This window comes from Lotus japonicus, chromosome 4, assembly GCF_012489685.1.
Source record: "Lotus japonicus ecotype B-129 chromosome 4, LjGifu_v1.2".
In the NCBI taxonomy this organism is placed as follows: domain Eukaryota; kingdom Viridiplantae; phylum Streptophyta; class Magnoliopsida; order Fabales; family Fabaceae; genus Lotus; species Lotus japonicus.
In genome coordinates this window covers 55,145,216-55,167,322 of record NC_080044.1, presented here as the reverse complement: position 1 = coordinate 55,167,322, position 22,107 = coordinate 55,145,216, and the positions used below count along the sequence as shown (strand labels likewise).

General features: G+C 35.5%; 3 protein-coding genes across 3 annotated transcripts; 1 reads left to right on the top strand and 2 right to left on the bottom strand.

The window, feature by feature from the left end:
* Nucleotides 1-2,311: 2,311 nt before the first annotated feature.
* LOC130715872 (E2F transcription factor-like E2FE) lies at nt 2,312-6,252 on the bottom strand. The gene is made up of 10 exons (XM_057566022.1): nt 5,709-6,252; nt 5,545-5,612; nt 5,328-5,458; nt 5,166-5,222; nt 4,939-5,044; nt 3,905-3,972; nt 3,721-3,793; nt 3,572-3,633; nt 2,992-3,391; nt 2,312-2,652 (listed from the first exon to the last, which is right to left on the bottom strand). Exons 1-10 carry the CDS (start codon nt 5,804-5,806, stop codon nt 2,564-2,566), a joined length of 1,152 nt encoding a protein of 383 aa, XP_057422005.1. The 5' UTR covers nt 5,807-6,252; the 3' UTR covers nt 2,312-2,563.
* Nucleotides 6,253-7,562: 1,310 nt separating this feature from the next.
* Nucleotides 7,563-11,829, bottom strand: LOC130714694 (uncharacterized). Its single transcript, XM_057564618.1, has 6 exons — nt 11,110-11,829; nt 10,626-10,677; nt 10,133-10,216; nt 8,389-8,453; nt 8,129-8,281; nt 7,563-8,052 (listed from the first exon to the last, which is right to left on the bottom strand). The coding sequence occupies exons 1-6, from the start codon at nt 11,758-11,760 to the stop codon at nt 8,002-8,004; spliced, it is 1,056 nt and encodes a 351-aa protein (XP_057420601.1). The 5' UTR covers nt 11,761-11,829; the 3' UTR covers nt 7,563-8,001.
* A 7,243-nt stretch (nt 11,830-19,072) lies between these two features.
* LOC130710433 (serine carboxypeptidase-like 29) lies at nt 19,073-20,350 on the top strand. The gene is made up of 3 exons (XM_057559710.1): nt 19,073-19,261; nt 19,679-19,818; nt 20,157-20,350. Exons 1-3 carry the CDS (start codon nt 19,124-19,126, stop codon nt 20,182-20,184), a joined length of 306 nt encoding a protein of 101 aa, XP_057415693.1. The 5' UTR covers nt 19,073-19,123; the 3' UTR covers nt 20,185-20,350.
* Nucleotides 20,351-22,107: the final 1,757 nt, after the last annotated feature.

Genomic DNA, 22,107 nt, shown 5'->3' with positions numbered 1-22,107 from the left:
ACCCAACAACAAACAATGAATATTGTATGATCCCCACAAAAAATACCCAGAAACATCATCACTAGAACCAAAAAATTCAAGAAACAAATCACCAGAAATTAATCTCTAATTCTCTTCCTCATTATTCACCTTTTCAATTCTCTGCTTTTTGGTACGACCCATTTCATTTTTTTTACCAAGTTTGAATCTTTGCTGCTTTTCAATCATACCCATATTCTCCTTTTCGAATCAGTGAATCATTTCTATAGCACAACATTGATTGTGGCTTGCAATGAGTGTAACTGTGACCCAAAAGTTGTTGAGTTTGGAAGATTATGATGACGAAACTGATTTGAATTATTGGGGGTGCTCATACCAATTGAATGCTTCCTCTCTTTTGGAACAGCTTGATGCAAAGTTTTTCTCAATTTGAAAAACTTCATTTTCTCCTGCTTCTGTGATAAAGACCAGAAATTATTCTCCTCCCTCAAGAGTAGAACGAACCCAGATAAGTCCCAACCCCAATACCTCCTCCCTCAACAACAGAATCAGAGAAAGACTTAGTTAGAGAGAGAGAGAGAGGAAAATCGGAGAAGAACTCATTGAAGCCATCGCCGACCACTTTCTCTCCACCTGTTCCACTGCAAAACCCTCCTCCTCCCTCAACAACATAATCAAAGAAAGAAAGGTGGTGACTTTGTTATTAAGAACCCAAATCTGAAGAAGAAAGGTGGTGGCTTTTGTGACGGAAGGTAGAGCTTCGATGATGATCGGCGGAAGGAGAGATCGGCGGAGCGGGTGCGACGAGATGTGAAGCTTCGATGATGACAATGATAGAGAAGAACGAAGGGAGTGGTGGAGGAAGGACTAGTGCAAGGTCCTCAGACCAGAGCCTCGCTCCAAGTGCCACCGCGGCCTCTCCTCCTACCGCCGGGGCCGCCACTTTCTTCTCCTCCTCTCCTCTCTCCAGTAAGAATCGTAAGAAGGTGGTGGTGGTTTTTTTTTGTTTTTTGGTGAAACTAAATTAGATAATGTTAAACCAGATTTAATAATCAGTTAAAAATTAAAAAAAAATTAACCTGAAAAGTAACCTACTACAACAGGTAAATCTAGGGTGGTGCAACCTTACACAAGGATTTTCTTGTGTACACTAAATGAACCCAGGATGTTCACACGTTTACAAAGTTTACTCATACTTTTGTGCCTCCGTGTGTTTATAGAGAGATGAAGCTAATAACGCATCATCTTAAAAGATATTTTTTTTACATTTTTTTGTGTTTCGAACTTTGGCACATGGATGTCGCAAGAACATTGGGATTTCTTATTATTTTGATTTGACATTTTTTGTATGATTCCCAACAGTAGAATAAAGAGCGGCTTCTGGCAAGGTTTTTAGGCAGAGGGAAACAGGATTGAACTCATCTCTCACTAGAAGGAATGGTGTTATGAGGCTATATATGTAGGGGACTATGCAGTTAATGAGGTTTTTATAAATTCAACAAAATGCATCTTCTTTTCAGGCATTCAGCTCATAGCAACTCCAAACCTGGAAATTCAACAAGAGCATAATTGCTTAAGTGAGGAAAATCACATTGGAAAGACTTTGTATTGTTATAGCATGGATAATCGTCCGATCCGAATGTTACATCATCATCCCACATGTTGGGTTCATTGATCCTAGTCAGGTGAAGGGATGTCCACATGAAATTTTTCATTGGTTTTGGTCCCTTCAAAAATGTTAAATCAAATTTGGCCTCCCTACACTCTTACACTACCTTTCACAATAGTGGTCATGGCTCCACCACCACCCAAGATAACAATCACCAGATCCGTTTTTCCCCTTCCCTGCACTCTAACACTACTGAATCTCCATCACCCTCGTCCCCTCTCCAATTCGCCATCATCTTTTACCTGGGAAATCAAGCAAGCACCACTGCTAACCCAACCATGGAAATAAAAAATCAAATTCCCATATGAGATGTATACAGACATCATGTGACAATTTATAACGAGCAAGAGTGTTGGATTAAAGCAACATCTTAAAAAGTGGAATGAACTGAAGAATGGCAGTGTTATCAGCTGAGAAATCGAAGACATGCTACGGGGTGAATGAATTTGCAGGGGCATGTGGAAAAGTTGTTACTGTGAGCATCTGCAACGGCTGCAGGCAACAAAAAAACGCCGTCTCTAATTGCAAATTTCAGGTTTATATTGAGTTCACCTATTGATCAAGTTCTCATTCTTACATTAAATATTTTGGGAATACCCAATGTTATAGTTGATTATGCTTCCCGCGAGGAACTTACTCATCTAATATCTCAACTTACACGTATAGAAAAACATCACTTGAATTTTATTACTGGAATTAACCACTAAATTTCACTTTGAATAAAGGGTTGAAACTAAACTCTATCATAAATATAGGTAATACAAGAATGTGCAACAAGTGCCTAAGCTGATATAGGCCAAGCATCACGGTGAAAAAATCCGTGAATGGTAGCTTAGAGCTGAAGTGATTAAAGCTGTCGCATGGAGAAAATGCATCCATCAGAAAAGAATACTATTTCACTTTGCTGGAGTTAAGCTACAAAGTTTGTATTGATCTCTTCCCAGCAACTTCAGAGTACCACGATCTCCATGCTTCCATGTAATGGGAGAAAAGTTCTTTTAAAGCTGCATCAAAAGTGAATCAAGCATTAGATCAGTTAAATTTTCAGCAACATATCAGTAATTAAACCAATTTATACTAGTTAAAATAGGCTTGTAATCAATCAGCTTAACTCCTGAATTATCATCGAAGGACATCACTTTGTGCAAACTAGAACAATCGATGAATAACCAATGCCAAAAAAAATCATGCCTGGACTGTTTTTTGCAAAGATAAATTGTATCCTTCGATTTTAATCAACACTGAACTTAATGCAAAAAAATTCTACTACTCCGCGGAGAAAATTATGTAAGTAGTTTTAAAATTAATTATGAGAAAAAAGAAGCTGGTCCAAAATGTTATACCTTGGTTTTGATACCGAGGGCAGTGTGCAGTTGCCAGACTCTCCCAGTCATGCACTTGCTTCACATTACTGTTCTCAGAGTTTCCAGCTTTGGATACGTAGGCTGGAGCGAAAGGACCAAACTGATAAGTCTGTTTGGTGTCTTGTTGTAAATTGCTTTTATCTGCCTGACTAAGGACACCATCATTTTCCAGAATTTTTTGCTTCTTAGAGTTCTGGCCGAAGTCTCCATTCATGAATAAATCTGTTCTATTCCTAGCAAAGCTGATGTTTGTGACATCAGTTCCAAATGCCCTTTTCCTAGACTCGTTGAGATTTGAAGTGCTAATTGATTCATTCCCTGTCCTCCCTTTCAAACCCAGCCACCTGAATGCTGGTTTTCTTGTGTCCTTTGTATGTGTCTGCATCAATTTGGAGAATCATGATAAGACTATGGCAAGAATATGCCAAATTACACAGTAACATTAAACAAATAAATGCAGAAAGAAGGAGGATATCCAAAACTCTTCTCACTCCAATTTCATGGTAAATATAGATAGATGAATAAATAGACAAACAAACAAAAGAGATGAAACAATCACCTTCTCAATAAGGCTCATGGAAGATAGCACATTTGCAATATCATATAGGCGCCTAACTTTCGCTGAAAGATCAAATGGGAACAGTATAAGTTAAAAAGTTTCAGTCTTCTTCCTTGGTCAAATCAGCGATGAATCATTGTATTACTTACTTCTCATTATTGATGTATTATGGGCATCCCCAAGAAGCAATTTCGCCGCATCATCAAGGGAGATCATTTCCACCTGCAGAGTAGAGGGGTCATGTTTAACTTCTACTTTAACATATGTGCTATATTTGATTCTAATTAAAAGAAACATCAACTTGGAATGTACAAGAAACTTGGTAAAGCTTACGTTGGAGCAGAGGAAGAGCTTCACAAAATTCTGAGTGAGCAGGGCCAGAGACTTTTCCCTTCGGTTATCTGAAAAACATATTAGAAAAATCGAATAAATAAAATATGTTCTGAATCAGAATTAGTGTTACTTCCATGCTAATTCCCTCCATTGTATCATTCACTAACCGTATCATACATTCAAAATTTGTTATATTCATGTGTATATCACTAAATTACAAAAAGAGAATAGAAATTCCTCAAAACTTGAACAACTTGATGAAATAAACCTTTGACTTAGGGGATGCATTTTAAGTCTGAGTTTAGATGAATCAACATAAAGTGTTGTTATTTAAATTTTTAAAAATAACAACACTTTAAATGCATTTTAAAAAACAATATTGAGAAATTAAATTGAAATATTTAAAGTGTTGTTATTTTTAAAAATTTAAGTTTGAAAGAATATTGAAATATTTGGATGAAGACTACAGACTACTCAATATATTAAGAGGCGAGAAAAGAGGTTGAGAAGATACACTATGTTCTTCCAAAGAGTGAAGAATTTACCCTATAATTCTTATATGATATTATTTTGAATTAAATAATTTAAATTTTTGTCGACAAATACATTTCCTCAAATTAAATCTCTAATCTAGAAGAGTGTTTGCATTAGCGTTTCTTTCTGTTGAACACTGACGAACACATCTAATTTTTCTCACATTTTTCACATAGGAAAGACAGATCTCATTATTAAAAATCACATAATCAGACTTGAAAGGAGTTGAGCTTCTTCCTACACTTGGATTTTCAATGGGTAAACAAAGAGAAAGAACAGTGAATAAACCAACTAATGCATGTTTGAAAAACAAGTAAAATTGCATCACATTACAGAACATGTAAATTATAAGCTAGTAAGCTACCAACAGCAGCAGCTTCTGAAGGCTATACAATCATTCTAACACTCAATCAAACTGACTAATATTCACAATCAAATTCAAAAGACAAACACAGTTTCATATATCTCAAATGGGTTTTGTGTTTTTTAAAATAAGTTACCATTTTTCATAGATCTGGGAAGAGTGGAATTGGACATCGACTTCTCATTCTGACTTCCAGTACTGGGGTTCCCAAATCCTTCCTCGTCATCCTCATCATCTGACACCTAAAAACAGATCAATAAAACCACATTAATTCCCCCAACCCTACCTAGTAATTGTTCTTCTGAGAACGAAAAAATCGAAGTGAATGAACAAAACATAGAGAATTCAACACAAATCACTCACTTTTCCAGAGTCATTACCACCATCAAAGTCACTAGATTTCTCCCTTAAACCCTCATCCTACAAATCAATAAACCATCAGAAACTGAAAATTCATCGCAAACTTCATAAAACTAATTCAATTTCAACGAACCACTGGGATTGAAAATTGAAAATTGAAATTACCTTGAGCTCCTGCAAAGCGAGGGGAATTGCGCGAAAGCCTTTCCAGGTGTATTGATTCTTGGCTTTTCTTGAGAGAACTCCAATGCTCTCCAAAACGTTGACTATATCGTAGATCCGTCTTCTCTCAACCCCTGAAAATCAACCGAACAGTGAAGTTTCAGATCCAATTAATCAAAAGAAGGAGAAAAATCAGAGGAACAAGAGCAGAGAGAGTAACCTAATCTGGAAGCGGCGTCGTCGAGACCGATCAAGTGGATATTGTCTCGATTGTACAAGCTCAAGAAACTGCGGTAACGAGAAAATTGAAATTAGATTAATGAATTGGGGGAAAAAGGGATGAGGGTAAGAAGCGAGAGAGGGAGGGAAGAGAAGAGTAATTACTTGGTGCATAAGAGGCCGAGGGATTTTTGCTTGCGATTGTAGGTGTGGTGCTTGGAAGATGCGGCGGCGGGATCTGACGGCGGTGCTGCGGCGGCCATGGATTCGACGGCGGAGGGAGGAGGAGGTTGAATCGAATCGAACAGGGAGTGAAGATGAGAGAGAGAGACCGTTGAGATGAGATATAAGAAAGAGAGAGTGAAGGAGGGAGACGGTGAATGAATTGGCGGGGTTACGAATTTGAAAATTGTCGAGGAGCGCCGAGTGTTTTGTTTTGTTTTTTTTTTTTGAGATCTAGATGGAGGGTTTTTTTATTTTACTTGGAGGGATTTTCTTTTTTTCTTTTTCTTTTTAGTTTAAAATGAGAGTTTCAGGATTAAGCGGGAATTAGGGCGTCTAACGGCATTTCACCATTCCTCTTGGAGGGGTTTTAAATTCATTATTATTCATTTATTTGAGCTCCAACTCCAAGCACACACATGGATCATGGATGAATAACATTAACATGAATGCCGTTTTAGGGTAGACTACTCTACAAGTGGTCCAGCAATATACATCATTAGACTTGATTCTTTATTCTTTGTTTTTAATATTTGTAATAAAATTACTGTAAAATTCAAAATTGTGAACTATTGTGACCAAATCACTCAGAATAGTATTGTAAGAATGAGGAGTGGTAAGATATGGTGGTCCTTCTCGTTTTGAGGGTTCTTCTTTGGACAATTATGGGTTTTATTCATCGTTGCAATATGTTGATGGAGACACTTGTAAAATCGTTTTGGAGCTCAAGTCAGAACGTGGGTAAGAAGCGAGAGATAGAGAATGAAGATATATATATATATATACCTTATGTCTTGCAGAACCCGCTTTTTATATGGTTGGTCTTGTTGTGTATTGGCTTTGCTTAATTGGCCATTGAGAGTAATGGTAGGAGGTTTCGTTTGTTTAGTGTTGGTTACTGAGATCAGAAAAGTGTTATATTATCACCAATTGAATGCATGTTGGAAGGAATACGTACCGCCTCTTGGCTGAGCTATGAGTATCGGTCGACAACCTGTAAAGGCTTTATGTGTTATCGAGTGCAGGAACATTTACAATTTGTCATATAATTCAAACTCGTGACTAAAATCTAAAGCGCACTTTATTGCACACATAATCTTCACAATTACAAAGTCGTACATATCCACTAGAGCATGTAGTTCTACTCCCTCCGTCTTCATATATAAGTCGTTTTTAAGTGTACTTTTTGTCCCAAAATATAAGTTACTTTATAGTACCAATGAAGCATTTAATATTTTTTTCCAACACCCTCATATATAATATGAAAGGGATAGTATGATTTAAAAAAAATTAATTTCGAAAGAGAAATTCATGAGTAATATAGGAAAACTAATAAAACTTTTAACAAATTTATTACTAATAACTATTTTTCTTTTCCATTTCAAAAAAAACTGTTTTTCTTAATTTTAGAGAATTATGTAAATGTGACTTATAAATGGGTACGAAGAAAATATTATATTTCAAATCAATGCAAGTTATCTGGTAATTCATGTCAATTATAAAAAAATCCTTGTCAAACTTTACTTCATACAAAATCAACGCTAGATATTTCTATCATTTGAAATGCTTTTACTTCATAAAAAGCAGATTTTTGATCTCAGTTCTCTTAATATTGGTTATAAAATATAAATTCTTTCAAAATCAATTTCATCAAAATCAAACAACATACGCAAAGTATGAAATGACAGTATAAATAAATGCTTCCACATATTGACCAGGATACTTCTCCGTACCAATTTCACGCAGATATAAGGTGGCACAAAAAATGAGACTGGTTGACTTAAATGCAATAAAGAATGGTCAAAATTGGGACTGGTTAACTCAATGCAATAAAAAAGGTAGAGATTTGAGGCAATGCGTTTGTACACATGTATAGAACATTTTGCTACCTGCAAGCTTTCCTTCTAATTTTAACTCAGAAGCTGACATTATACAAGACAAACGGTGTTTATATATCCGGCTTCCCCTTTTGAAATGATTACCGGTTAAGCATTAGCATGCTAGCACCATAGCCTGCGTCACTCGTCATATATAATCAAAAAAAAGAACAGCAGTTGCATTGGAACCAGATACAAGTTGTATACCATGTTAAAACCCACTCAGACCATATAGAAAGTTTGAAACCAAGCAAATGGCACAGTAATTCCAGCTGCAAGATTGAAAGCTTATGCTCCAATTCCATGAGACAATTGACTGGTTTCTCTCTATCAACAGCATCAACTTCAGGGTGGAAATTCTATGCTTGACGAACCCGATCACGCCAAGATCCTTTTTGTTTGGCCAGCACCTGAAACCAATTATAAGGGTTACTTGAATTACTTTTTATGCTTATCCACTTGCGTCTTGGCAAAGAGATCACTTACTGTTTCACTTAAGAGGCTTGTAACCAGTTCTTTTTTATCAGCCTCCTCGTCTTCCCTTTCAGGCTCGCTGTCTGTATTGATGGGAGGCGGAAGAGCTGAAGCACCGAACATAGCTTCTTCATGAGCAGCTTGAATTCGTTCCTCCCTTTTTGCCTACATAACAATATGAATTCCATTATAGTCTTCCAAACATGTATTGGGGCATACAACTCAACAAGGAACTAAACTGACCCTTTGCACATAAAAGATGAGGAACATACCTCAACTGCAGAAAACCGGAAACTCTGGCCAATGTGTTTGACTAAGGACCCATCATCTTCAGCAACTACAGATAGGTGGGAAAATACACTCAGTTCTATTTAGATCAATCCAAAATCTCATTACTCATCATCAATTACAAGCAAATATAGCCGGAAAGACCATCACTCAGATGCAAAAGCATAAACAACTAATAAACACACAATTGGGAAACAAATTATTTACAGGAATAATGATTGACTCATTGACAACAAGTGCCATTTGCCATGGCCCCTAATGAAAAGGTCCCATGATTAGTCCCTTAATTTATGTTTCCTTTATAAAGAAGTTCAGTTTCAGTTAACTTATCCTTTTTCATTGTCTTTAACGGTTTTTTCAGTTGACTAAAATGAAGTTCGTACTCGAAAAAACTTAAGTTTAGATAAAGTAAGACGACCCTTACTTTGTGGTTACATAAAGTACGTTTATATATTGTAGGCTCAAATTATTCTTAGAAACTTCTGCACCACTTGAGGATTGCTTTCTTTGCATAGCTTCTCAGTCTACAACTTTGTGCCCTAAAACTCTTCATCTCCGTCTGCCTGGACCCCCTTTCATCAAGCATCAAACTCTCTCATGGCCACCATCAAGCTCTCCCAAGCCAACCAGTGACATCACCTCGACAACTTCATATGTGGTTATTGGTTACTTGAACCACCCTTATCACCCAATTCTCCCATTTCAAGAAACAATTCCAAGCCTTAACTTAATTTAACTGCATGATGAGCACTGGCATGTACACAAACCATCTCACCTTCCCAGCCATCAAAACTGAAAAATTGTTGCATGTTATGTTCAAGTGAACTTGTTCTTTTCCTTTTAGAGTACCATCATTTATTATTTTATTAGGTAGCTTACAACCTTCTTCATGAAATATCGGGTCCAGCAACGCATCCGAAAAATGCTGGAGTACTGATACACTTCTTATGGCTTTAAGGTGGTACCAGTTACTTACCCAAAATTAAAAACAACTAATCTGCTAAAAAGTTACCCGTCTAAGAAGCTCAATGTGATTTACACGACTCCATATTACCTCTTATATAGGTCTCCCATCTCATGTCATAAGTTCATAACAGTTCAAGCTTTTTTAATATAATCGAACAGTCAAATATTAGGTGTACATGAATGGTCCCTTTTTTACAGGTATCATCTTTAATGTTGCCATTGACAACCATGTAATTACATCACTTAATATTGAGAAAAACATCACTCTAATTTCCACTCAACAAAATGCACAAAACATTTGCAGTGATATGAAAACTGCGTCAATTACACTACCAGGAAAACCACAAGGAGAGCAAGAAAAAGTCGACATCAAAATGACAAATGTGAAAGAGATGTAAGAAAGTTTTAATGACTAGTACCAAGAATGGAGAACAACCAGCTACTGAACAAATCTAATTTACTGCTTAAAAAGGTACAAAGGAGGAATGAATTGAATAAATAATAAGTAAACCAGGGGGGGGGGGGGGGAATCTGATAAATTTATTTAGAATAGAATAGAATAATGCTAAAAAGTATTCTAAGGGCACTGCTTAAAGACTGAAAATTGGTAAGTTTTCATCAGAAAGTGTAGAGTGCAGTATTTTGTTATCAATGCATTAGACGTTGCACTTTTTAATAAATAATTTCAATTTCTTGAACTTGATTCCTTAACCAGAGAGCACTCGTAATTAGGACTCAAAAATATTGTCAAACAAGACTGACCTTCAATTTCCTCATCGTCGAGAGGGGCATCCTTGTTGAATTCAAATCGCTCCCAGCCTGCACCTTTTTCAGAATCCTTTGCAGCTGCATTTAAAAGCATCCGACAAGAAATAAATACAAAATGGATAAACTATCTCATTTGTCAAGCTAAGAAACAACTATTTCCATCCATATTCCAAGTACAAAATAACTAAAAATTAATAACTGTTCACAGTCCCTAGCAAATATCACTAGATAGTAGCATCCTATTATGGTTTCTGATGCCAAATGAGCATACTGCAACAAGACCACACGAGGAGACAGTTCAAGCCACAAATTAAGTTTTCAATGTAGAGTCACACGTAAAGCTCTTGAAATACATTCTAAAACTCATTCATCAAAGAAAAGATTTTTCAGAATTACATCAAGCTAATAAAGTTATTTATGACAAGAAAATACAGTGCAGAGGTAGGAATAGGGTGACAAGAACCGCCCTAAAGCTCTGATGACGTACCAGTTTCAGAAAGCTGAAGCTTCATCTTGGCTTTAACTCTTTCTGCTGCCGACTGTTGATAATAGCAAAGACCATGACTCACGACACTTGAAAATTAAGAGTAACATCTCAAAGTGAGAAATCCTACACAATTCACAGGCTGAACCCCCCCCCCCCCTCTTTTTTTATACAATAGCATAATGGGGTTTCAAGACACTACTTTAACAACATTATACAAAGAGTAAGCCCATTACTCACATGGTTCAGATAATTAAGTAGCTTAGCATGGCATAAACATTCAAATTGAACTACAAAGTATCATGCATACTACTAAGTCCAGCATTCATCAATGCAATAACTCGCTATAGAATGCACCTTAGCAGAATTCATTCTATTTCAGATTATTATTCTTGTGATCATGCAATCATGCACCAACTACTAGTCCTATTAATGTTAAGATACATCATACACCATTCAATTTCAACAAAAAGAATAAGGCAATTACCATATTGTCATAACCTCGAATCAGCTTCGCATAATCAACAACACCAGCAGTGTTCTCCTTGGCCATTTCCCTCCCTTTCCCTCTATCCTCACGACCATTCTTCTCCGACCTACGCTGTCTGCGAGGCGAAACGCTTCTACTCCGCCGTCTCCCTCTCTCTCTGTCCCTACGCCTCCTATCCCTGTCCCTTTCCCCATCCGAATCGCTTCTGCTTCTGTCACGATCACTATGCCTGTGTGATCTGTCTCTACTCCTACTCCTGCTACGCCTCCTCGACCTCGAGTCTTTACCCCTATTCCTATACCTCTCTCTGCTTCTGCTTCTGCTTCTGCTCCTACTTCGTCTTCTAGTTCTGTCGCTATTACTCGAAGAAGAAACCCTAGATTCGGAGCTGGATTTTATGTTGAGCTTGTTCTGAATGGATTGGAGCTGGGCTTTCTTGTCGGGCTCGGGAGGGTTGGGAGGGCTAGAGGTGGAGGAGGCTTTGACGAACTGGGAGAGGAAGGAGGAGGAGGAAGGGAGGGCTGAGCCGGGTTTGGGAACGTCGGCGGCGGCGGAGGAGGAGAAGCCGAGGCCTTGCTTGAAGCGGGCAGCTCCTTCGCCTTTTCGGGTCAGCTCGTCGTAGTATGCTGCTGCTTTTTCTTCTTCCATATTTCTGTCTTTCTTCACCGGAGCTGGAAACTCAGTGATTAAATGTTGCAACTGAATGAAAAATGAGCACAAATTGTTAAAATGTTTTATTTGATTTAGTTTTAATTTGAGGATTTTTTTTAAAACATTTTTTTACAAGAGGAAAATATTTTTTAAAATCATTTAATATCGAACTCCTATTTTTTATGTTTCTTGACAAAAAAAAATAAGTGTACTTTTGTCATAATGATCAATTTGATCTAAACAGCCCGTTCAAGAAGTGGGTTTTCCACATGGTCTAGAGCACTGAATAAAAAGTTGAAGGCCTTATTTGTTGTTGACACAAAATGGGCCTTATTTGTGAAAAAAAAAACTACCAAAACCCTAAGGGGAGGTTGTTTTAAGTTCAACATGCTTGGTAACTCATCATACCTGGAAATAAATTTTGTAAAGATTGTATCAAACATAGGGATGCTACAATCCTAACCTTAAATTAATGTCCATTGTGGAGGTTGGTAGAATATAACGGGAATGTACTTGTAAAATGCAATCTGATGCTCAAGTCGACTTTTAGGTTAATGATTGAGATGATGATTGGGTCATTATGGTCAATTAAGACTACTTTATAATCCTTATCACAAAAAGTAACAATAGACTCGTCCATCCGCCTGTAAGGCTTTAGCATCCTCCATGGGCTTCAGACAATTTTTAAAATATCATTCAAATGCTTCTTTCAATACTTAGATGAGATACTTCCTCTAACAAAATCCCCTACAATTAAATGCATAAATGGTTGAACATCTCCTTCAACTAGTTGAAACTTTTCGACTTATTTTTTGAGACATCTTACTTATCGGTAAGAGAAGAATCATCTAATCTTGTCTTCCATAGAAAGCGGTTCTCATTATCATCTCGTCTACTTTCGGTTTTGAGGACTTGGTGATGTCCTTTCATAATCCTTGTTGTAAACTAAATGGATTGGATCAAACAAATTTTTATTTTAAAATTTAACCAATCTAAACCAACAACGTTATAAAATGAACACTTGTGAGTATTTTTACTTGAGGAGAGATCCATTAACTCCATAAGTTAAAAAACTTACACCAAATAATGACCTTTGATATTTCTAGAAATTAAAGGTTGTGATTAAACTTCTGTTTATGGAAGAAGGTTGTGATGTGGTGGCTGTTACCGGGAGGTTGTTGGGTGGATTTGGGTTGCTTTTGGTTTGTGGCTACAGTTCAGAATTTGGTAGTGGTGGTGATGATTTTGGCGGAAAGAGTGGTTTATTGGGGAGAGATATGGTGGTGGTGGATAAAATTGACAGAAACGTTAGTTATTTTTCAAAAAATAGAAAGAAAGTATTTTTTATATTTTTAAAAAATAAAAATATAGGTATCTATTTATCCCACTTTTATGTAAGATATCACAAAATAATTTTGGTACATATTAGATGCCCCTATGATAAGCCTCACCAAAAAGAACTATGAATAATCGTTGAAGGAGAAAAAAGTTGTTCAACTTTTTTGTTTTTGTGATCTAGAGACGTTCAACTTCAAAAACAGTGTCTAGGTCATGTATTGCCTGCCAAGTCAAAATCCGGCATTCTCTTCCCGGGACCCCATGAGATACGTTTGGCCTCCTCTGACCGTGACCAATGTTACTATTCATTCATCCAAAATTATATTAAAAAACTCACACATTTCTTGAGGCAATTTAAAATTCCTATTCAACTAGTTATATATTCGAAAATGATTGGTAGATCATGCATAATAGGGATATTCAACCGATATCTAATGTGAGAAAGAAATAATATAGAGATGAGTAATAGATGAGATGTTGTGATATATGTTAAAAGGGGAAACTACAGAGAAAAATAAGATAAGATGTTCACACTATTTATTTGTCTAACTATAAATATTATTATTAATATATTTGACTTGTTTTCCATAAATTTAGAAGGTAAAGTAAACTATCATATAATATTGTCTATATTAACTTATTATTCTTAAAAATTAATTTTATAGTCCTTGAAAGTTATTCAGATAAGTTTTTTAATCTCGATAAATAATTGATTTTAAAATTAATTGAAAAATAATTTTTAAACATGTTTATAATTATAGATTGGATTTAATTTTTTTGTTGTGTTACTAAGGTCTATTCATTCAATAGGTAGAGTAATCTTTTTAAAGATAAAAAATATGGCTCAAGTGAATATAATTTTTTTCAACAAGAAAATTAAGTGAATACCAATAAATCATTTTTCCATAAACACTAATGATAAATAAAAAGTTACTATGTGCATGTGTGTTTTGGTGTTAAAATCAATGTAAACGTGATTTCATATATCTTCTATATCTATCTATCTATAATCTATATCTATCTATCTATCTATCTATCTATCTATAATATATATAAAAGCAAAGTTTTGCAGCCTTAAGGGTAAAAATGTAATTCAGTAGATCATTGAACATAAATTAAGATTTCTCCATGGACAATTTAGTAAATCTCAATATAATTAGTTGGAGATCAAATCTTGGCCATCCGTAGCGTTCAATCTCAGCCATAGGATTTATTTTTCTTTTTCAGTTCAAAACTCCTAGCACGTTTGGTTTTCCATTTCACAGCTCCCTTTTCAGTTTTCTTTTTTCCACCCTTTTTATGGCGTTCTTCCGTTTTCGTTCTCCAAGAGTCACGCTCATTGATATTGTAAACCCACCATTTTCGCTTTCCCCCTCTGCGTATCAGAGCAATGATATTGAAAAGTGAAAACCCCAACGAAGTGAGCTCTAGCGAGACCGAGAAAAATCGTGGGAGAGGAGAGGGCGAGATCGCGAGGGAGAGAGAGAGAGATCGAAAATGGTGACCGGAGCAGAGGGAAAATCGTGAGAGGAACTGGGTGGAGCTCGAGGCCGAGAAGATGGTGGCATCCCTGAAGCCCCATTGCCTCTCCCATTAATCAGTGTTTGAATATTTTCCGTTCACGGATCAATTCGTGCACGAGGGGCTCAACAAGGAGAGGTACGGAGCAGGTGTGATGGATCTGGAGCATTACATGAACAGTCCCGTCCCTGTAACCTAGAGGAAAGATGGGACCAAAATTCGTGCACCGAATCAGTCACGAATTGTGAATGAGGAAGAACCAATGCTCATGTTGTTGCAGGAATGGAACCTTTTCGGTTCAATGTTGTGTTCATCTTACATTGCTACGAAGCTGAAGCTAATGCTTGCGAGGATGTGTTTCTGAATCAAGTTTCATTGCAGCAAGCTGAATCTCAGCTCCTCTAATGTGATGATTTCTCCGTCGTTTTATTTGTGAGGCAGTGTGCCTATGATGAATCAATGAGGCTTGATGAGCTCGAGGGCGATCTTCAGGTAACTGACTTTGATTGAACCTGTTTTATCTGGATTTTCATAGGATTATTTTGTGTTTCAGTTCTTCTCTATGGGGTTTCAAAATCTAATCAATTTTTGTTCATGCTCATGATTTGACAGGTAATTTTCCCATTTTTCCTCATGTCATTTCAATTTGTTACTGCCATTGATATATAAATAACGTAGTTGTGGTGGTTTTCCATCTCCCTTGCTTTTGAATATTCGGTTGATTTTAGAGGTGAGGTAGTGTACTACTTCTTTTTGACCAGTCTGACAGGGTTTGTAGCTTCTCTTCTACTTTGAGTGATGCAGGCCTCCCATTTGAAACACAAATGAAATACTTGATTTTGCTGGCATTAGCCTACCATTTGATCTATTGTTGTTGTAATTGGAAACTCTTCTTTGATGTTACTTTAACTCTTATTTGATGTTACTTTACTATGAGCATATAGTTAGCAGAACGACCATGATTCCTTGAGATAACTATTTTGATGCCCACTAGGAAGGGAGAGATATCATGTGGTATTGCTTTCCCAGTCTGATTACTTTTACCATTTTCCATGTATATTCAGTTCTGGCTGCATGGATGTCTTTGCCTTACTTTTTACATGGGAGCAAGGTAGTGTTAGTGGTCCTTGCTTTTTCCCCAGCTTTCTTATGGTTTGGGTGTTTTGTCATTTCTTAGTTCTCCATTTTTTCAGGTTTTACGTGCTTCTTAGCCTGATGAAGCAATGACACATTGGAGAGAATCGCAGAATACACCTCGGAACTTAAGTAGTGAAGGCAGGCGAGGTGAGTTACTCTACAGACAGTGGTTACTTGCTTGAATTGATTTCAAAGTTCAATAAAAAAGAACTGTAATTTGGTGTCAGCATCTTTCTTCATTCGATTATCCACACCCATTACTTTTAGTGAACTATTTAGCTTAGAATTGGTCTTTAGTGGCTGAGTTATCATCATATCTCATAGTTTTATAACATTTTAAAATGAGTGTTTAGCAGTGGAAGCTCATCTACATGTGACATCTGTGTTGAATTTTGACTACAATACTTCCTTCTCCCTGATTAGTTCTTATTTTTTGTCTGCCATGTTCATACTTTATATGCCATAATGTCCTGTTAGTTGTGTTATAATTTAGCTTTTATATTTGGCTATTTTTTCTCTCACTGTCAATCATTCTTGCTGTTGTGCTCCACCTAAATAATTGGTGTAGAATGAGAGGCAAATTGTATACATATTTTGGCAGCTTGGAGGGCAATTTAATAGATTTTATATAAGCATTCGTAATATTATTTCTCTGCGTTTTTTTCATTCTCTCTATGCTGCACATCAGTGACGTCACCTTTTTTCATCGACTCAAATCTCGAACGTGTGTGTTTTTATCTTGGAGCCACTTCATCTATCTAATGTTTGTTCTTCCTTTCCGTTTTACATCCAGCGTCGTTTCGCAGCCCTAGGGTGGAAATTAAAGTTCTGCTTCTGAGAGACTGAATTTGAGGAACTTTGTGGTAAGCTACAAAACCTTTGCCATCCCTCTTCTCCAATTAATGCTGATCTGATCCTTCTTCATGTGGTTATAGTAAGATTTGACATGTTCTTCATCCCAAACTCATTTCAATTTATTTATTTATTTTTTGGTCATTTGAACTGATTCCGCAGGCTACCTTCTGTCTTCACACTGCGGCATCTTCTTCCCTTTTCTCGGAATCTCACCGGTCATGTTCTATTATGTTCCAAAGGTAAGCACTTGCACCACTTTTCTATTTGCTTTCCCTTTAAAGGAGTACTTTTTTCTTCATTTTTTTGCAGTTTCAAATCTTCGATTTGGTTACAAACATGCTGTACTTCTTGATAATCCATAATTTAGTTCAGCCTTCATTTTGAACTTTTTGAGTATCTCTTTCCCTCGTGAAAACTTTATTTTCTATCTTTTAACTGATCTGCATCCCTTTTCTACTTGGCAAATAAAAAGAATTATAGGTGCTTCTTTTTGTTTCCCCAATTTTATTGCTTCAATTTCTACCATTACTACATGATTTTTATGTGCAGGTTTATTGGCTTTCTTACACGATTTGTTGAGTGTGTCTATAAAAAAAGTAGTTTCATGTATTGTTATTTCTAATAATTAGCGGCTTTGGGCTTATGGTTCTTTCACTCTGCAGTGATGAATTGATGCTGGCCAAATTGAAAAGTAATGAGCTCCAAATGCCGGATCCAGATTTTCAGGTGATATTTTTGTCTCAAAATTTTGCCTACTGAGGGAATGCTTGCATTCTTTAGTTTCGTGTATACAATAGAAGGAAGATCACACAGATTGAATGTAAAGCTGGCAATGTGACTGAAGTTATATTATTTAGGGGAAAAGCTAACTACAAAAGGGAATAGTCCTTCCACTGTAGACTGGCATGAGAAAGGCCCTTTTAGTTACCCAAGGAATGCTGAAAACTGGCTGATTTATGTTAGATATTTAGAGCACTGAAAAGTAATAGGTGTTAAATTTGTGTTTTGCGTAAGAAAGACAATGTTGAAGTGTTTCCACAAATTCTTTATATCCATGTGATCAAGTTCATATTGAAATAATGTCATAGTGGTTAATTTGTTAAAAAAATAATTAGCATTACTATTCAGTTTTAAGTGAAAATATGTCCGAAATGACTTGATCATTTAATCTGTACAGGGTCATAAAAATGGCTAGGTGCACTGCCATTTTCAATCTTAATTTTTTCCTCTCCCTTTTGATGTTAAAACCCATTTTCTTTTTATTTAGGAAGGATGACTTGCTACATCAAAATAGTTAGTGAGCAGTTTTTTAGCTCTTTATCATGTGCTGAAGTTATATAGCATTTACTGTGATTCTGAAAGTGAAGCCTACATGTCTATCTCTTTACCACTTTAAATTTCAAATTTTTGTGTGCTGCTGATGATTCTGTTATTGACTCTTCAACTTTTCTTTTCTCTCTATCTCTTTAAATTTCAATTATTTTCCTCATCTCTTTCCAGTTTCCTTGAGTACAAAACTCTTTGGTCAACTGGCCTCTTATTCCCTTATTCCCAAGTCTGTAGAACCATTGACCACATTTTGATTTGCTTATAAGTGAACTGGTGGGATCCTGGTGGTGTAGACAAATAAGTGAACTACAATCCAAAATTGAGGAGCTGGGTGACAAAGTGGAGGAATTCAATCAGTCCAAGTTCCTGCTTAAGATGATACATCTGGAGAAGTCTCTGGACAAAATCGAGCATCTCGATGATAGTTTGCAGTTTCTTCATTCAAGAGGTTTGACTTCTATGTCCTTTTCTTTTCCAGTTAAGTTTTAGCTTATAAGAAACGTTACTTGGATTGATTATGTCCAAATTTTGAAACTAAACATACACTAAGAAGCCATAGTTTAGTACCAGTTGTGACTATTTAGTTGGATGATTTTTCAGTTGGAGGGTTTAGTATATAATTTAGTGGTTACATATTAGTGCTTAGCAGCCATGGAATTTGAGTGAGACATGGAAGTGGATAATAAATAAACGTCAATTACCAAATTAAATTGTCTTCACTAATTGTATAATAGTTATAGAATTTGAATCCTTTAACTTGAAATTTAAATACAACTTCAAATTCCGTTACATTTGAATAACATCAGTTACCAAATTAAATTTGTCTTCAATAAATATATAGCAGTTAAAGAATTAGAATAAAGTGCCTTGAATAAATTTAAAACTACCATAGAATTTGATTGAGGAATTCATCAGTTATGCAATTTAATTGTATTAAATAATTATGTAGCAGTTATAGAACTTGGACTATTTAACATGGAATTTACATACAACTTTAAAGTGGATAATAATGATAAAAAATTAACCAAAATATTAAGCTAAGCTTTATCTTGAATTTAATGGTCTAATGATAGAGAGATAGATGTGCATCACTAACGCATTTGATGTCATGTGGTCAAGTGGTATGATTTCAGATGAAACATACAAGCTTTTGAACCTGCTATGTGATTCTTAGTCACTCATGCACCCATCACACTCATGTGAAAATATTACTGAAATTGCTCATAAAGAACTTGGCAATATAGATCCATACATCATCTTTACTCCTGCTTGCCATGCTAATGTTAGCCAGTCAAGTCAGCCAGTGAAAAGAAAGCATGTGAGTGGACACTTCTTGCCATACAACATTGAATTTAATTTCTTATGGTCTTAAGGAGCACATTATTGCTGACTGTTGATGATTTTCTTATGTCTCATGGTGCAGTATATGTATATATATTTTCCAAAACATATGATACTGTGAGTGAATGCTATAAATAGCCTATAGTTGTTTCCTGTTGAAGCCAATGTTCTGTATCAAACTTCCTCTATATCCTATTTGTGTCTGACTATGTTTATCATAAGACATTCGTTAGTTTTTGGTTTAAATTCGGACATAAAAATCACGAAATTAAACCCAAAAATATAGATTGTGACATATTTCAAATGTTAAGAATTTTTCGGCATGCTACAATGTGTCTGAATTTTGAGATATTTATAGTGCATATCCTTATTGATTTGTCATGTCATGTAACAGAGATTTGGTAGACTCGGTGCTGGGTATGATCCTTGCACAGCGGAGCACTCCACTATTACTATATACTTCAATCTACCTGAGGTCCAAAGGATTCTTCATGTTAGTCCAAATCATAAGCCTGCTAAATGGAAGGCCTGCAGGTAATGCTCAATATAGAAACGCTTGAAAGTATAGCTATTGCGATACATTCTTAATTCATTGCTGGAAAAGGTCAAACAACAAAAATTTTGAAACTAAAATTTCGAGAATCCTTGCAACTAAATCATTTGATAATTGGTAGCATATTTAGAGATTGTAGTCACAACATTATAAAGTGAATTATTGTACTTCCTTCTATTTCTCTCCATGTTTGCATATGTTTCATTTCCTTCACCAAATTTGCAGAGATTAGAATCCACTTATTCATTACAGTGTAGTGAATAAGAATTCTTGATGAACCACTCTTAACAATTTTTGTTGGCTTGGCTGATTCTGGCAGGAGGAATATTCTAATGCTTTGGAAGTGATTTATCCATTAATATGGGCTATATGGAAGCGAGGCTGTAGGAAGGTGTTTCAGAACAAACACTGGAGGTGGCTCGGTCCAATATTTTTAGGCCGAATAGATTTGATTTTATATGGAGGGATTATCATGGTGAAGTACCTTGCTGCAATTCCTTATTCAACGCAAATGTGGGCTATCTGTTTAACGCTCTAGAGTAAAATATTATCCAGTTTAGTTTAAAAAATAAGTGTCAATGCATACATTAATTTTACCAAAGAATAATAATGTTTAAAATATAAACTTAAGTAATATGTTTCACAAGGATGTGTTAATAATTATTGAAATAAATTTAATAATACATTTCAAATATTTTCTTTACATTTATTGAAATCAACACCTTTTTTTTGGTACCTCGGAAATCAAAATCAACACCTTGACAACTATAATAATTTAATTTTTTTCTAAAATTTAAATTATAATTAATCCTTGACCGTGTAACGCACAAGTCAAATAAAATAAATGCAACATTTAGGGAAGCAAAGAAAAAAATACAAAAAAATATAATTATTACGCTTCTTCAACATAAAAACAAACACATTCATCGCAAAAAAAACTTTTTACGTAGTTTTAAAATTAATTTTATTTTTAAATTCTTAAACTTTCTTTACATGTTTTGAAAATTTTCACACAAAAAACTAAAAAGAATATCCATGTAGTGCACGGGTCCCAATCATTAAAGAAGGTGGGGTTATATTTTTCAAAAACAAGTGTTTTCACATGACCAATTATATGTACTATTCTCTAGAGTCGTGCACCGTAAAAGATTAAAAATCTTCATTTATGATAGTGATGACAATAATTCTTATAGTACTTCAAATGTAATTCGCAAATAAGTCTTTCATAATATCATATGAAGAAGATCTTTTTATAGGAAATGTGCAACAATACACTCTCAGTTTTATTCTCGATGTAATTATTCCAATTATAAGAAAAATATTCGGTGGCTATTTTTAGCACATACATATTACTTCAACTCCCTGTAATAAACTATTTAATAGATATAAAAAATAGCAACTCAAATATAATAAAAACAATTACAAAAATAAAAGATAAAAACAAAATAGCAACTCATGAAAACAAAAACAAACATTAGCACAAAAAACATACACATTCATGATTTTAAATATCTAAAATAAAATAATTTATTTCAATCCATAAAATTTCTTTAAAAAACACATATATTTTAAAAAAATACACACACAAAACAAAAATGAATAACCCCGTGCATCGCACGGGTAAAAGTACTAGTATAACATAAATCAAAAGGTTAGAATTTACACTTTAATTAAAGTATATTTAAAATGCTAACTTTTAACATGTTGATTTTTTTTTACAGCAATTTAACATGTTGATTCTAAGATGAATTTACGTTGAGTTCAGTAAAAATTCAAACTCTTACGTTGTATCTCATACAAGTTTAAATATATATTACTGTTGTAATAATTACTCAAGGAGTAATAATTACATAGTGTTCCAAAATGACAAATGTGTTGCATTGAATGGATTTGAATGAAGTCCCACATAGAAAGTGGAGTAACTATTCAAAGCATTTATATATCATTAAATGTCAACCATTCAACAAAGAGACAAAGTGAGGATATAGTGCCACATGTGCATGGTTTGGTGGTCCCAAGCTTTTATGTCACTTGTTCCATTCACACCACCCTCGCCGGTGTCGCCACCGTGGGCGTGGGCGTGGGCGTAGAGGCGCTAGTGGCGGCTTGTAGACGGCACGGCACTTGAGACACTTTAGCACGACGCATCGGCGGTGACGGCGACGCGGTTGCCGTAACGTCCGTTTGTTTTTTCTCGTTTTGATTTTGAACTTTGCGACTGTTGGGAACAGACATATCTGTTGGTAACAGACACAATATATGAAGGGTCG

Excerpts from the sequence above, each read along its gene's own strand:
- LOC130715872 (XM_057566022.1), bottom strand. The coding sequence starts at position 5,806 with ATGGCCGCCGCAGCACCGCCGTCAGATCCCGCCGCCGCATCTTCCAAG. Across the intron at positions 5,045-5,165 it reads GTGGTAATGACTCTGGAAAA|GTGTCAGATGATGAGGATGA; the intron begins GTGAGTGATTTG and ends ATCTGTTTTTAG. Across the intron at positions 3,392-3,571 it reads CCATGAGCCTTATTGAGAAG|ACACATACAAAGGACACAAG; the intron begins GTGATTGTTTCA and ends AAATTGATGCAG.
- LOC130714694 (XM_057564618.1), bottom strand. The coding sequence starts at position 11,760 with ATGGAAGAAGAAAAAGCAGCAGCATACTACGACGAGCTGACCCGAAAA. Across the intron at positions 10,217-10,625 it reads GCTTCAGCTTTCTGAAACTG|CTGCAAAGGATTCTGAAAAA; the intron begins GTACGTCATCAG and ends TTTTAAATGCAG. Across the intron at positions 8,053-8,128 it reads CAAGCCTCTTAAGTGAAACA|GTGCTGGCCAAACAAAAAGG; the intron begins GTAAGTGATCTC and ends AATTGGTTTCAG.
- LOC130710433 (XM_057559710.1), top strand. The coding sequence starts at position 19,124 with ATGCACCCATCACACTCATGTGAAAATATTACTGAAATTGCTCATAAA. Across the intron at positions 19,262-19,678 it reads AGCCAGTGAAAAGAAAGCAT|AGATTTGGTAGACTCGGTGC; the intron begins GTGAGTGGACAC and ends GTCATGTAACAG. Across the intron at positions 19,819-20,156 it reads GCTAAATGGAAGGCCTGCAG|GAGGAATATTCTAATGCTTT; the intron begins GTAATGCTCAAT and ends TGATTCTGGCAG.